At 31.7% G+C, this 16,422-nt stretch overlaps 1 protein-coding gene across 2 annotated transcripts in view; it reads right to left on the minus strand.

The window, feature by feature from the left end:
* Positions 1–7,980: 7,980 nt before the first annotated feature.
* Positions 7,981–16,422, minus strand: part of LOC142322914 (uncharacterized) — a 41,232-nt gene continuing 32,790 nt past the window's right edge. The window contains exon 2 of one of the 2 annotated variants that reach the window (XM_075362002.1): positions 7,981–8,155. In XM_075362002.1, the coding sequence (XP_075218117.1) occupies positions 8,092–8,155 (64 nt within the window). In that variant the 3' untranslated portion in view covers positions 7,981–8,091. The remainder of the gene's footprint in view (positions 8,156–16,422) is intronic. The other variant, XR_012755960.1, reaches the window with a different exon arrangement.

The raw sequence follows: 16,422 nt of genomic DNA on the forward strand, positions 1-16,422 counted from the left end.
ACTGGAAAACTGGTTGGAGAAAGCAACGTAAAAGAAATTTTCAGTGTATTTAGAGATACCCGATTTTATTCCGGACTATAGCCAGGATATTTGGAAGTGGTTCTGCTGCCGCGGCGTTAATTCGAAGTTTTAGGTCAAGATCAGCAGCCAAAGGTGGTACATAAACACGATCTTTAATGAAACCCCACAAGGAAAAATCTAGCGGGATCAAATCTGGGGAGCGAGGTGGCATGAAACTGGATCTTCATGACCAATCCAACGACCTAGGAATCGAATATCAAGAAAATCTGGGACTTCTAGACAGTAGTGATAGGTGCTGATAGTAATGGCGTCCATCTTGGCCATCATCATCTAACTGAGGAATTACAAAATTTGAATCATGTTCAGATAAACGATACCATTTACAGTTGTCTCCTGGAAGAAAAGCGGATCGTTGTGCCTCTCTATCTTTTTCCTGTTTAGTCTCCGGTAACTACCGTTTCGATAATTCTTCAGAGGATGAATGAGGATGTTATGTATGAGTGTAAATGAAGTGTAGTCTTGTACAGTCTCAGTTCGACCATTCCTGAAATGTGTGGTTAATTGAAACCCAACCACCAAAGAACACCAGTATCCACGATCTAGTATTCAAATCCGTGTAAAAATAACTGGCTTTACTAGGACTTCAACGCTGTAACTCTCGACTTTCCAAATCAGCTGATTTGGGAAGACGCGTTAACCACTAGACCAACCCGACGGGTTGGATCGTTGTGCATGGAAAAAGAAAACCTGTCTCAACGAAGATTTTATGCCAAGAGTAAATGGTATGCCTAATAGTAGGCTCCCTACCGTACTCTCTAAAATTACATTGAACTGCAGTTGCTGATTGCAAATAGTGAAACCAAAACACTTAGCGAGCACGTTCCGCACCAGTAAATGTATCCATTTTTAACAACACTGGTGGCCAAATTTGGAAGTAAATTGAAGTATGTGAGTCAAAATTTGATGTGTTTTGCTACTAAATGAGACCTCAACCGAATCTGTAAGTTATCTCAATAAATTTTTTATTTTTTTAAAGTTGTGAAGTCCTTTTTGAATCACTCGATATTACATATTTACTGTTTTATATCTCAATAATTTAGAAATGATTTTTTTTTTATGTATGATATCTTTTGAGTGGACCAATCTGTTTAATTAGCATAAGTATTTCTTTTCCTTTTTAATTTTAATCGAAAAGGTTTTATTTTTGTAAGGATTTATTAATTTTGGGATATTTGGTGAGTGAATATTAAATAACAATAATAAAATATAGTTTTTTGTAATTGATTACTTAAATTTTATATTATTACTTTTTTCTTTTATTATTGCGATACTAAATTTCCTTTTACATAAGTATTTTAAGTATTCTAAAATCTTTTGGAGGAAAATTCAGGAATTATATATTTGCAGCATCAGTTTAAACACTGATAACGTTGTCAAAGAATTGTCGGATAACAGATTTTAATTAAATCTTTTTTGCTGTTTTTCATTAAAATTCTTTTTATTCGAAAAAGTAGCGTCAGAAGTAAGTCATTAAAATTAAAAAAAAAATTAAATTATCTTTTTTGTTTGTTTGTGTGTGTGTGCGTGTGCGCGCGCGCTTATTTAATTTATCATAATTTATCTAACTTTTACATCTGATATAAAAACTGTTCGTTTCTAAGTATCAATATTTTATAAAAGAAGATATTATGAATTTTTTTTGCAGTAATATGCTTTTCTACAAAAAATAAAAATAAATTTACATCGTTGATAAACTGATTATCATTCAATAGGAAAAAAATGAACAATAAATTTTCACTTTTTATTTTGAAGTTTAATAGAAAGCGTAATAAATGGCGCTCCTTCTTTCTTCCTTTTTGTAATGTATATTATATGTATGTTATTGGTGAAAGTTGTATAGAAAAAAGTAATCTTCAAAGACGTGTAAACAAATTAAAATGTCTTGCTATTTACTTACTAAACTATGTATTTGGTTGAGTGGTTGAACAGGACCTCTCGCCTATTCACTTTAGTCTAATAAAAATTACTTCATTAGAAAATGAGTCAAATTTTTTTTTTTTTTCTAAATAATTGTTATTTAAATTAATCCTTTTTTTAAATAAATGATTAATCTATTTATCAATTAATAAAGCTAGTTTTTCTTAAAATATTAATCAGAATTTGTAGACTGATTTGATCCTTATGGATAGTAGTTGTCATATAAATCCCAGGAAATACATTTTTCATAAAAAGTTAACATATCTCCACCAGTTAATTAATTATCATTTATATTTATTATTTCCTAAAGATAATCATGTCTCTAGGAAAATTATTAGTTTATATATGCTGAGGTATTACTCGCTGAAATTTAATAAGTGTAAATACAGAGACGCAATAGTTTTTTACCTGGGGCATTTGAAGCAGTATTGTGGTATTGCTAATGTTACAGTGGTGTGGATAATGTACTGCAACAGATCATAGGTAGCAAGAAGCCAATCGCCGGTCTAGCATCCTCATTCTTTGCATCAGCTGAGCTTTCTGAATTTTTTTTTGTTTATAACCTTCGGGACCACCGTTAGGTATTGCTTCAGAGGATGAGATGAATGATTCGTAGCGTGTATGAAAATGCCATGCTTGACCGGGATTCGAACTCGGAACCTCCGGATGAAAGACCGAGACGCTACCACTGGCACCACGGAGGCCGGCGAGCTTTCTAAATTTAGATGAGTAATTCATTACTCATTCAACTTTCTTAATTTAAAAAATAAAACAGATTTAAAGGATGAATATTATTCAATATTAAAAAATAAATTACTGTTTATAGTCCTACATTAAAAATGCTAATTCTACCTTTTAAAAAATAAATGTAAAGTAATTTTGAACATTAATATCTGTACATCCTAGTAGTTTTTACTTTAGTTTATTAATTAATACTTTATGAACTTTATGAATGTCATCATTAACCCAAAAAATGATAATTCATTTTTAATACATTACTAAACTTCAAAGTATGACATGAAATTATAATTAATAGTCATCTGGGGATAAATTGATGAATAACGTTGAGGTAATCTATGAATATTAATAATAATATTTATTGATTGTCAACTGAAAATTACATATACAATTTTATTCAACATATTTATCCTTGACGCAGGTAGCAAAATAAATCTTGAGCGCTACCCGCGAGTTCATATCATTATAATAGGATGATTAATAAAAGAACTAATTAAAAATACAATATTTAACTAAATAATGATTTTGGTAGCATGATACATAAAAAAAACAAATAAACATAAAAATTAAAATTGAAAAATTTAGTTAAAAAAATACATAGAATCAGAATATAAAATTATTTAAGTTTACACTGAAATCAAATAAAATAAACTAGAATATAAATCTATCAATCAAATGGGATGATCTACATGGTGGAGTGGTAGCGTCTCGGCCTTTTTTCCGGCTGTCTCTGGTTCATATCCCGATGAGTGATGGCATTTTTCGTGTGCTATAAAGACTTGTTTTTTTAAGCTTCTGAAGTAAATTTAATTCATCAAGGAAAAGAATTATACAAACTTAATTCTGAGTTTTTTAATTTTTAGATATAAGTTATGCATATTAAAATAGCATTTATTAAACTCTCTGTCTTACGAGAAAACTACAAACTTAGAAAATCATTAATATTTTCTATTGTGTGGATAGCATTGATAAGTGTTTACGTGTCTTCCATGTCATAAATTGCTATATATATATATATATATATATATATATATCCACACACATCTATATTAATTTGATTTTTAAAATAAATCCATTTTTTTTATTAAACAAATTCTTTTTATTTATATACACTTTTATACTATACATAGTAATTAAATAAAGGCGAATTATGAAGTTATTAGTAGCAAAATATTAAATTATTATAACATTATGACAAATTATATGTCATTTGTATATTTTGTATTCATCAAAGATAATTTATAAGTACTTAAACTCTAAGAAAAAAAAACAACTGAAATTAGGACATTTAGATTCCTTGACTGAAATAATAATTACTGAAACAATAAAAAATTGATTTTTTCAATTTGAAGACGAAAAAAGGGTTTTCCATAACTTATATATAAATCAAGTATAAAACCTTAATTATTCAAGCATTATCAAAAATGTTTATTATTAATTTTTTCTTCTTTTACCGACTTTTCGAAGAAAAGTATGATATTACATTTAGTCACACGGTGGGAGTGCGGGTGAAAATGAGTTTTCCCTACTTTTTGAGGTATGAGGAGTACAAAATACCATTTCCTTCAAATGGGACTTCCTAATATTTAAGGAAATATACACATATAGGTCTACGTATAAAATTTTGTGGCTGAAAAATTTCCAAAACTACTAAATCAATTTAATTGAGATTTAGTTATGCTATAGTAATGTATCTGAAGTTGTGCATATGAAAATTTTACGAAGATTGGTTGAGTCGTTCTTGAGTTATGTTCAGTTTACTGTAGAAAACATTTGAGAGGGGCAAACAAAATAAAATGATAAAAAGCCAGTATTATTGCGCAGAGCTGCGCAAGAGTTTTTTGTTTAATTTAAAAAAAATAAAAACTATAGTTACAAATAATTGGTCTATTCTTCTCATATTTTAGACAACGTGAGGTAAGGTAATACAAATTGATAATAAAAAAATTAAAAAAACGATTATTAAAATTATTACATTAATTTTTTTCATATAACCGAAAAGCAAGCTTTCATATAAATAAAACCGTTTTCATATAAAAACCTAAGAATTGAAATTAAGAAACATGATATAAAATTGATAAATTAATAGGTGATCATTCATTAATATCATACATTTTACTAATATCCTCTAATAAAATAATATTAGGAAGAACAGTCGATCGTAAAATTTCACTAAATTCTGAAAACTCAGTAAAGAGAGGTTAAAAAAATGTGCGTAAAAATTATTCTTTGATAAAATCGCAAATTAAATGACAAAAGAAATAATAAATGTCATTTACTTCTTTACAAGCGATTCTTACTTGGGAAGACTGAAACTTTCCACACAGCAGCGGAAAGTTAAGGAAGAAATTAATGAAATCTTTTATTTGGAGTATGATGCTCTATGGAGCTGAAACGTGGACGACGAGAAAGAGAGACAGAAAACGAATTTAGGCATTTGAGATGTGGGTATGACGCAGAATGATAAATTTCAGATGCCAAGAACATGTAACAAATGAAGAAGTGATAAGGAGAATCGGAGAGAACAGTAAAACGGTAAATGCGATTGAATGTAGGAAAAAGAACTGGCTAGGACATTATATGAGAAGAAGGTTTATTAGTGGATGCGATTGCAGATTTGGTGAATGGAAGAAAAAAAAGAGGAAGGAACAGATTTCAAATGATGGATGGGATTATGGAAAAAGGAAAATATTCTGAAACAAAGAGGTTAGTAAAGGGTAGAATAAGGTGGAGAGCAGTAGCCCTGACAGGACCTGCCTAATGATAGAACACTATGAATGAATGAACTTATATCTTCTTACTTCATGAGCCCTTTATTTGCCTTTATTTATTAATATATGTCAATTTGGTACTTTACATACTTAGATTGCTTTTATTAATAGTATAGTCATTTCTTCTTTTATGGTTGATGATTAATTCGCAACATAAGCATAAAGGTTGTGCCTTGGAATATGGAATAGAAATTTTGCAGCATATGAAATATCTCACGCCTGACCGGAATTGAAATCCGGAACCTTCCGGATGAAAGGCTGAGACACTGCATCTCCATCCATGGTGGTTGGTGGAGTGGCAGTTCAATGAAAATTGTATTACTTTTAACTTTTAAAGGATTTTATATAATGAATATTATATAAATCATATAATATTATATAAATAATATGAATATTAATATAATATTATATTCATAATATTATGTGAATATTATGGTATTTTAACCATAAAATACCTTCCTTTTTTAAATTTTCTTATTTATCATAAGTCATTACTCTGTTTAATGTATTTCTTCGTGCTTTTCTATTCTGAAATAATATCTAAATTTCAATATATTTATTACATACTTCATTCACCCTTTGTTTCTTTCTTTATGTGTTTTTTTTTTTTTAAATGTCTGTCTTTCCTATATTTCTTTTAACTTCATTATAATTTTCTTCTGATCTAAAGATAGTAAGTAATATTAATTGTTCTTTTTCAGTTGATCGAAATTATTATTTTTTAAAGGATACACAATAATAAAATTAACGATACATCCAGTTAAAACATTTTGGTATGTGGGAAACTCTATTTTAAGAGTTTACCACATAAAACGCAATCTATTGATAAAATTTCAGCCAAATATAATTTATCTACGAGGATAAAAGTCAAAGGATTAGTCAGAATCCTTTGCGTACGAGTATATTAAAAACAAAATTCGATGCTTTGGAATGCAACCTGATTGATGGGAATTTGTCTGTGCTACTAGATCCAAGCTTTAGAGTACTAACGAATGTAATATTTTTTAGCAGGATTTTATTAATCATATCGATCGTAATTTCCTCTAATTACCTTATGAAAGCGGTGTTTCGTTTTCCATGCAAAAATCATTTACTCAACTGAAATTTATCGACAGTTAATTGAAGTGTATGAAGAGATTGTGTTAAGCTAAGGAAATGGTATCGGTTATTTAACAAAGGGAAAACAAACATTCTCTACGATAACGCGCTTCTTTACTTTGCTTATAAAACGGCAGAACGGTTGCAGGTAAGTTTGGATGGAACTATTAGACTGTCTTCCACACACTTCTGATCGAGCGCCAAATGACTTTCATTTTTTCCTGAAATTAAGATATTTTTGAGTGGAGAACGCATTTAGACCAATGACGATGTGTATCAAACTGTTACTGATAAATCGGAGGAAGTACTGGTAAAGGACTTCAACTAGGGAATCGCTTCTCTATCTCAGAAATGCTTGGATATAAATGGTAATTATAATAAAAATAATTTAAGATTTATTTTCATTGTAAAAAAAAGAAGTTTTAGTTATCATGAATTACTATAAGTTTACAAAAAAAAGGATCCAGACTTTAAAAAATGAACTACAATTAATTACATGAACACCTCTAAATGGAATCGAGCCTGTATTTATCTTGGTAATTACGACACCGTGATCAGTATTTGAGTTGAGGGTTAAAGATGGGTTTTTCACAAAACATATTTTTATACTTGTGGCATATTTCAGGTTGCTATTTATAATTGCAGAATAGGAATATCTTCTCTATTAGGTAGCTACCCAAAGGAATCATATTTTAATAAGATATCAATATTAAGACGAGAAAAAGATTTAAGTAACAAAGAACAAAAATATTTGAGAATAACTGTGTACAAAAATAATAAGCGATATCATCTACCACCTGATTTTCTAGGTACGATAAATTAGTAATATCAATAATAATAATAATAACATCAATAACAATTAAATTTCCAAGATCAGGCAAAAAAAAATGTTAAACGTCAATTATACCGAAATCAAACTATATCGGATTCTTACATAGAATAAGGATTAAATTCTATATAAAATATCTTAGAGTAAAAAAAAGTACATTAATTTGTGCTTCACATTAGTCTTTCATGTCATTATGACGTATATAAGTATTTTAAATACAATAGAAATATCATGATCTTTTTCTAAAATGAAAGACTTGATGAGATACATGATGATTATGATCATTCATTCACACTTAACCGTTGCTTGTAGTAAGTAACAAAGTGAAATTATAATTTGAGGACTGAATACATCACCTGTATTTCGATAGGTCTAGAAATTATATATTTGGACCACTGAAAAAGATAATGAGAAACTCCTTTATTAATAAGTCTAGTATAAGATAATTATTATTTTTGAAGATAGATTTGTATTTTAATAATTTTAAAATAAAATTAAAATCAAAAGGAAGTAATAAAAAACAAACAAAATTATAATTAATTTTATTATTAACAAGAACAATAATTATTTATAAACAGAATATAGAATAATATTATTAACAATTAAAACAAAATATATTTACACATTTATTTGACATTTTTCATTATTTTTCAAAATTTAACGATGAGAATTAACTTGTTGAGCAAAATATGGCATCAGTAATAGAAGTCGATCAGTAAACCTGAAAAAAAAAAATTATTATTTTACCACTTAATTTAGATTTAGCCGTGCATCATTCTAGATGAAAAAATTTTCTCACATAAGTGTATAGAATAAAGATATGTATGTGCAAAGTAACAAATTATTTACACTGTATTTTTTCAGACTTTTTTTTACTACCTCAGAGTTAAAATCTGTAAAATAAAACAGTTGTTCCTTTAAATTTAATTTAATAGTTCAGCTTATACAGAGTGACACAGAGGTGTATAACCATTTTGGAATGTACCGAACACTGTTATCATTACTCCAACCTGTAATTTGTTTGCAAATTGACGACGATTATTTCCTGGTCATGTAGTTTCCCGGTTCGGAGGTGTTTCTTGGCTCCCTCTATCTCCCAACCTGAGCATGTGCGACTTCTTCCTGTGGAGATACCTAAAGAAGCGGGTGTATATCGAGAAACCTCGTACATTACAGCAACTGAAGACCGGTATTCGTAGGGAGGTACACCTTATCACACAGGAGACACTATAACGGTGTGGATCAGCTTCATTTCTCGACTTGAAACATGAATCAGCGAAGATGGTCATCACCCTCCAGATGTAATTTTTGCCACCTGACATAAATGGCATCCGTTTCTCCAGATATTCCAGCCAACATAATAAAGTTTGGTGAAACATTTCCTGTATCGTGTTTATTCCAAATGGATATACATCGCCTGTGTCACCTTTTCTAGTCTTTGACTCAATCAATGATCAAAAACACTATCTCATGATTACTTGACGTTGAAGTTGGATAAGAACAATTGCCGAACTGTGATTGGCAGCCTGTTGTAAGGGAATAAAATAAAACAAAGAATCTTCTCTTTCCAGTAGGAATACACGTATATTAGTAAACTGGAATCAGTTATACAATACTGACCCTCTCTCTTTCACTCTCTCTCTCTCTCTCTCTCTCTCTCTCTCTATATATATATATATATATATATATATGCCAATCTCCGTTGATGAGTGGTAGTTTTTCGGCCTTACTTCCGGAGGTCCCGGGTTCGAATGTGAAAGACAAAAGAATAATGAGGAGGAATTAAACATTAAAATGTGTGGTCATAATAAACCAGAACTTAGAAAAACTTTGTTATTTATAGGGTAAAATTACAAATGATGAATCGAAGTAATGCAGATATCAAAATCAAACAGCAAAAAGTAAGAAGAACTTGCTTAGGTCTGAAATTATCAAATATAGAATTTAATTTATCTGTGTAGTACGTAACTGTTTAAGTAGTGAAAAATTGAAAAAATATGACGTCACTTTTTGCGTAAAAAATTATTATTGTAATATACCAATTTTATTATTGAGGATTTTGAGAGTATTTGTTAGGATTAAAGATTTGCGCAGAATAGAAGGAATGCAAAATAACATCAAACCAATCAACTGGTTTGAAATAATGATTTCACGAAAAAACTGACAAAAAGTTGTAATAATTTCCTGCATTGATTATTTATTCTTATATAGACTAGCGGAAAAATAATTATTTATTCTCCGTCGATCTCCGTGGCGGAGTGGTAGCGTCTTCGACTTTCATCCTTTCGAATACCGATCAGGCAAATAAACTACAAAAATCCATTTCAATATTCCAAGCACAAGCTTCAAGCTTGTGGCGATATAAAAAAAAATTACGTGAAAAAGTAGATAAACATCTGAAAACCATTTTCGGGTATTTTATTATTTTATAGGGTAAAAAAAAGTTTTTTACATTTTTTCCGTTTTATGCTGCCGGTATTAAATCAGTCTTTTTGAGATTTGGTAACATTGTGATGATAATTTGTGTTTGTAATTCTGATTATGTATTTCGAGAGAAAAGTCGCGATGGGAAAACTAAAAACCTGTTAGTGGGTTCTATACTGACCAAACTGTTACTCTGAAGAAATTACAATACACTGATAGTTTTTATAAATTGACAGGCTTTAATTTTTATGTATTATTATTATTCTCACAAGCATAAGGGGTCCAGGGGGCAGGGCCCTGACCGGCTAAACAATCCCTGACCGCGACGGGAAACGCAAGTAACCATGTAGTTCGGGCGAAGCAACGAGGATGCTGATATATATGTTTTTTTTTCTTTATTTCAATGTGAAATAAGACGAATTATTTTCCGAAAACTACGTTAGAATATGTCTTAGGAATAATAATATTTGTAAAATGTTTGTTTTTATTCCTTCTTAACATTCTTTGAAATTCAGTCAAGTATTCTTTTCTTTTATAAAAAATAATGCAGGTGTCCATGCTGAGTATCATTATAAATGACTTCATCTACAAGGAAATTTTGCCCATTATAATTTAGAATAATGTCGTTGTTATTATTATTACAATAACAACAAGGACCTATCAGAAATTTTATAAAGATGACCGACAAAATTTTAAAAGAACCGGATTTGATGAGTTGCAATTCCTTGTTGGTATTATAAGAATACTTTTATTAAATATATTGACGTTAAACATTTTCTATTCTTCTATTGATTAAACAGACAGGAGAGTACTTGTGCTATTAAATCAAATAATTAATTCGGTAGTATGATAAAAAATATACTTTAAAATAATAAATTATCTTTATAAAATGTTTGACTTGGCAGAAACTACCGAACAAAATGAAACTAAGATATTGCGTTCTAGTTTAATCCCCTTTCATTATCTCAACAAATTACTGACTATTATTTTAATTAACCTTGTCGAATATTAAACAGTTTTTATTGTCAAATTAATATTTCTCATAAATTCATTTCTTCCTTGGCTATATTGTTAAAATTTAGGTGTATAATATCATTTGTTACTCATTAACTCTGGCAGTCATTCTCTCTCTCTCTCTCTCTCTACACACACACACACACACACACACGCGCGCGCGCGCGTATCCCTAAGAGAATCATCCAATTTTAAAGTTTCCTAACTATTCAATTTTTAATCTTTTTGATCGAGGAAAGTACTGTTAGAAAGAAGGAATCTCAAGTTTCACGCGGTTGCCGCTAGTTAGCACCAAAACTTCATTCACGTCTGTGTAAGAGAAAATGGTGATTCCACACAAGAAATCGTTATACGCTTCGCGCAGTGTGAGTCCGTAATTACTTTACAGAGTGATTTCCATTGTGAATACGGTGCTGAACCTCCTACCGCTCAGTGCATTAGGCGATGGTATACACAATTTTGACACGGGTTGTCTGCGTTAGGAGAAATCAAGCGGTCGACCTCGTGTATCAGACAAAGATGTATAGCGCATCCATCAGAGTTTCTCACGTAGCCCCAAAAATCAACTCGCCGTGCAGATAGAGAACTAAACATTCCCAGAATATCTATGTAGGATATTTTGCGTCGACGTTTGCTTATAAAACCTTACAGGATTCAGTTACTTCAGGCTCTTTATGGAGATGACAAAAACACGACGTGGGGAGTTTTGTGAATTCGTCCTTTACAAGGTGGCAGAAGACGAAAATTTTGTAACACACTTAGTGTTTAGTAACGAGGCTACGTTTCATTTAAATGGGAAGGTAAACTGCCACAATCTTAGAATATGGGGTACGGAGAAGCCACGTGAATTTCTACAGCATGAGAGAGACTCTCCCAAAGTTAATGTTTTTTGTGCAATTAATTGGGAAAAGATGTACGGACCCTTTTTTTCTTAGAGAACACTGTTATGGAAACAATTTATCTCGATACCCTTGAAAACTGGCTTTTCCCTCAGTTAGAGTTCGATTCGGAAGATTCCATTTTCTAGGAGGACGGATCACCACCTCACTGGAGACTGTACCTTCGAGAATCTTTGAACTAGAATTCCTCAACGATGGATCGGCCGTATGGGGCTAAGGATTCAGCTTTGCATCACCAAACTCCCAGATCACCAGACTAACTGTGTGCGATTTTTACTTATGGGGGTTTTAAAAGATTCCGTCTATGCGCCTCCCCTTTCAGATACACTCTAGAACTGCGGAATCGCATAACATCAGCCGTGATAGCAGTGAGTAGAGAAACGCTTGCTAAGGTGTGGGACGAATTCTACTACATGTGGACGTATGCCGTGCATCCCAAGGGAGGCATATTGAGTACCTATAACTTTTATGTAAACAAACTTCATGAATAAACCTTTAATACAGAATTAATTTTAAGTTTTTATATTCAATAGTTTCCAAAATATAAACAATTCAAATCGAATGATTATTTTAGGTGATATAATTTTTATATGAATGATATATATTACTTGAATGTTAGGAAGGTTTTTATTATAATACCTAAATTCTATGAAAATCGTAACGTGAAATTACAAAAATGATTTTATCTGAAAATAAAATATTTTTTCACATATTTAATACATAACGCAAATTTTTTCGGTAATGTATAATAATCATTAAAACATTTACAGATCTATAATAACTCTTAATTATAATTGAACCGTAATTTATCAAACGCATTAAATCGCCACTTTATTATAAAATATGGGTATTAGACTGAGATGAACTAACGAATAACAGTGTTGGTAAGAGGTTTTATAAAAGTAGAAGGTAATTCGGAAATATCAACAAAAAAAAAATTACGATTTAATAATAATAATTAATGAAAATACGTTAATGAGAAACTATGGTAAATAGTGTTATAATGTAAAGTGTAATTTAATTAACATACTAATAAATTTTGTATTAAAAAAAATCTCTTTCGCACTAAGTGCATCAGAAGAGTGGATTTCCGGTTTTAGTTAAGAAAGTAAGAATGTAGCACTGCTGTAATGACTTTTGAAAATAATATTGCTTTCGCTTTTTTTGTATTTCATGTTATGCTAATGTAATATGACGTTTTATAATATGCGAGATACTGTCTATTGTCCAATAAATACATTATTCTTGTACATTTTTATGTTTTTCTTCCTCCTTTTCACATAGTTGTTGAGTTATGACTCTATCAATTGCTTAACACACTGCTACCTGCCAACAACCCACTCTGATACTGTTACACATCATTTTTGTGATTTTGGTGCCGTGATCAAAAAAAAAAAAAAAATTAAAATTGACCCAAAACAGACTGAAAACGATTAAAACTTCAAAACTTATTTTTGGACATAACCCCCTTTCTTTATACTAGATAATATTTTGGATTTAGAGATATTGCGAAACGAGAATAACAGAACGAAACTAGCTCAAAAAAATCTAATTTTGGGTTCAAACGTGATATTTTTTATTTGATTCATTGTAAAACTAGTTTGCACCTGGTGGTGATCGCAAAAATCTGATTTTACCTACGAACTTAATGTTTTGGGACCAATGAGAAGCACTGTTGGTGCTTGCAAAAATTTAATCTCGGCTTTCTAACATGTCCCCCTTCAAGTTACTACATGAAAACATATTCCATATTAACCCACATTTTTGCCTCTAACTCCGGTTCTGCGATCCGATTCACTTGAAAGCAATCTATTCTCAGTAGGTTTACATCATCCTACCAAATTTCATCAAAATCGGTTAAAAATTACGCCTAGTAGAACGAAACAAACTGAAAATTTACCCAAAAATTCAATTTTTTTGCTCTAATTCCGGTTCCTGTGAACTGATTCGTTTGAAAATCAATGGAGCTCTATTCCCAATAGGTTATCATCACCCCACAAAGTTTCGACAAAATCAGTTAAGATTTGGGTCTGGTAGAGCGGATGACAAAAAACCTTATACAAACGTATGTATATAAACACTGCAAAATTGCTTTCAGGAGACTCCAAAACGTAAAGAAAAGTTGGTCCTACCTTCCCCACATAGAAAATCTAACCGAGCACAGTATCAATATCTACAAATTTTTGGAAATCCGCTAAAAAGCCATCTTATGCAACTCCTGATACCGAGAATTTTACGCTCGACAGACTATTATTAATTATGAAAAATTAAAGTATATAAATATGCATATAAAGAATTATATAACAGGATTATTATACTCTTTAAGTAAAATTTGACATAACCCCCTCAACCAATTGCAACGAAAATTAAACGGCATCAGTGACTCATATTCTGAAGTCATCATACAAAATTTCATTAAAATCAGTTAATCCATTCTCAAAATATCAAGAAAAACAATTAATGACGAGAAAAAAATTAGACTTATTATTCCCCATTCCTGACTGAATTTGCTCAAATATATAACCAAGTGATATACATAACATGTCACACAGTAAATTGTCACGTAATTGATCGTGCGCTTATGTTAACTTCCCTGAAAAATCTGATATAAAATGTGGGTGGCCAGAATTCTTTTCTTTTCATTGAAAAGATCGTTTTCTCCAACCTTTCTTAGTATTTTTTCTAGTTGAATGTTTGATTTTGTTGCAAGGGTATGTAGCTTTTCCATAGACATTGGCTGTTGTAATATCAAAAAACCAATATCAGTCAACCCGGCGTAAAATTATCAAATCGTTAAACAGGAACAAAGCAACACCGTGGAAATAGGAGGAGTTTGAATGTGATGTCTAGGCTGCTCTCTCTTTGAGAGTGAGTAAAAAAGATATAAATTCTACACAATTCGGCAACTAGACAACTACGTTATTGTGCCTAATCCAATTTTTCCATTCATCTAGCATTAAACTTTTTGAAATGTAGTAGTAACATTTCTTTTACAAATTGTCTTCTTTTATTACCCTTCACAGAAAAAGTTATTAAGAAAATTTTTCAATTTGAAATTAATATTATTTGTATTAACCTGATTTTAATGTAAATCTTAATTTTATTCTTTTAAAATAACGAAGCTTTTAATAAATGATAAATAAAGATATTTCATCTGGAGGTGCCGGATTCGAATCCCGGTCAGGAATGACATTTTTTATACCCTACAGAATTCCATTCCCGTATCTCACGCACAAGCTTCAAGATCATAGACAATATTATCAAGCAGTAAAAAAAAAATATTATTATAAATAAATATTTACTCTAATCAGTACAAAATAATACCTTATAAATAGAACACTTTAGGTATGGGTAGATATGCTACTCCATAGAGTTTGAGTAGCTGACGGTTGATGAAAAGTTTCTAGAATGAGTACTCCCCAAAGTGAAAGGCATACCTGATCATTTAACGTGTCTAGTAAATTTAATAGTGCACTGATCAGTAGACGAACTATTTGTGAAAAATTGTACGAGTTCGCGCGATTTTCTAATGTCTTTTTCGGGTGTTATAGTGTTTTTTATATTATGTATGTGCGACCACGTAGAGCGGAAGTCTAGAGTTTAATAAGGTCTGTCAACCTTTAGCGGGATCTAGACTGTGTGACCAGCTGATCGGCTTCCCGCCTGAAGGACTTGGAAAACCTTTCGTATATTTCTTGGTGAGTACCTAGTTGTATTTTTCTAAGTGCTACGGTCTATATATAGTAGGCTATATAAGTGCTACTGGACGAATGGAGATTTTTCTTGCCCGACTACTAACATGGAGGAATCATCGGAAGGCATGATTGAGAGCACTCCGGAGCCGTCGAATTCGTGTACGACAGTCATGGAGGTACCCCTTGTCCAGATAACTATTGGAACGCATTTGGCAGAAGTACTACCTGAGATGCTTCCCCCTATAACAACTACCGACTGCGGGAGGGGAGCTAAAAGATTGAAGGCGAGACAGTCCTCCAAAGAGGAGGAGGAGGAGGAGGAGACGCTTACAGAGATGGAGGAATTGGTTCATAAATTGGAGCGCCTGGCCAAGGCACTCCGCAAAAATATAGACAAAAATGTCAAATAAAGAGTGGTTAACAGCGCTTATGACCGTATGTTCAAGAGACGGACTGCGGAGGTGAACACTCAGACGTGGGTTGCTACTGGCTGCCCAAACATGAATGCCCTGGATAACGGGGTACCCACTGCTCAAATGATCGATTTTATTAAGAAAGATTGGCCTTGGAGTGCATTTCATAACACTAAAATTGGTGCTCCAGGTAGAAGAATGGGCGCACTGGGCACTGTCGCCATATTGGATAAGCACGCTGTGAAGGAAGGCAGAGCTTAAGACACACTTGCAGCCAGGCACCCACACCTGGTCTGGCTCTTGGGGAAATCAGATATCGGAGCTGGAAGTGTTGTTTCGGCTACATTGGAGGCACGGCTTATTGGACATACCAAGAGGAGACGAGACGTTATTTTCAAACATGTTTCATGTTGCCTGCGTTGATTCTGATGACGCGGAGGATGTTGTCGGGGCTTTCGTGGACGTCTTTAACAGAGTCAGGGCAAATAGTGGTGGCTGCTTGGGGAAAATACAAACGGAGATCTACAGGCAGAATACTGCGAT

The sequence above is a fragment of the Lycorma delicatula genome, chromosome 4 (genome assembly GCF_047948215.1).
Source record: "Lycorma delicatula isolate Av1 chromosome 4, ASM4794821v1, whole genome shotgun sequence".
In the NCBI taxonomy this organism is placed as follows: Eukaryota; Metazoa; Arthropoda; class Insecta; order Hemiptera; family Fulgoridae; genus Lycorma; species Lycorma delicatula.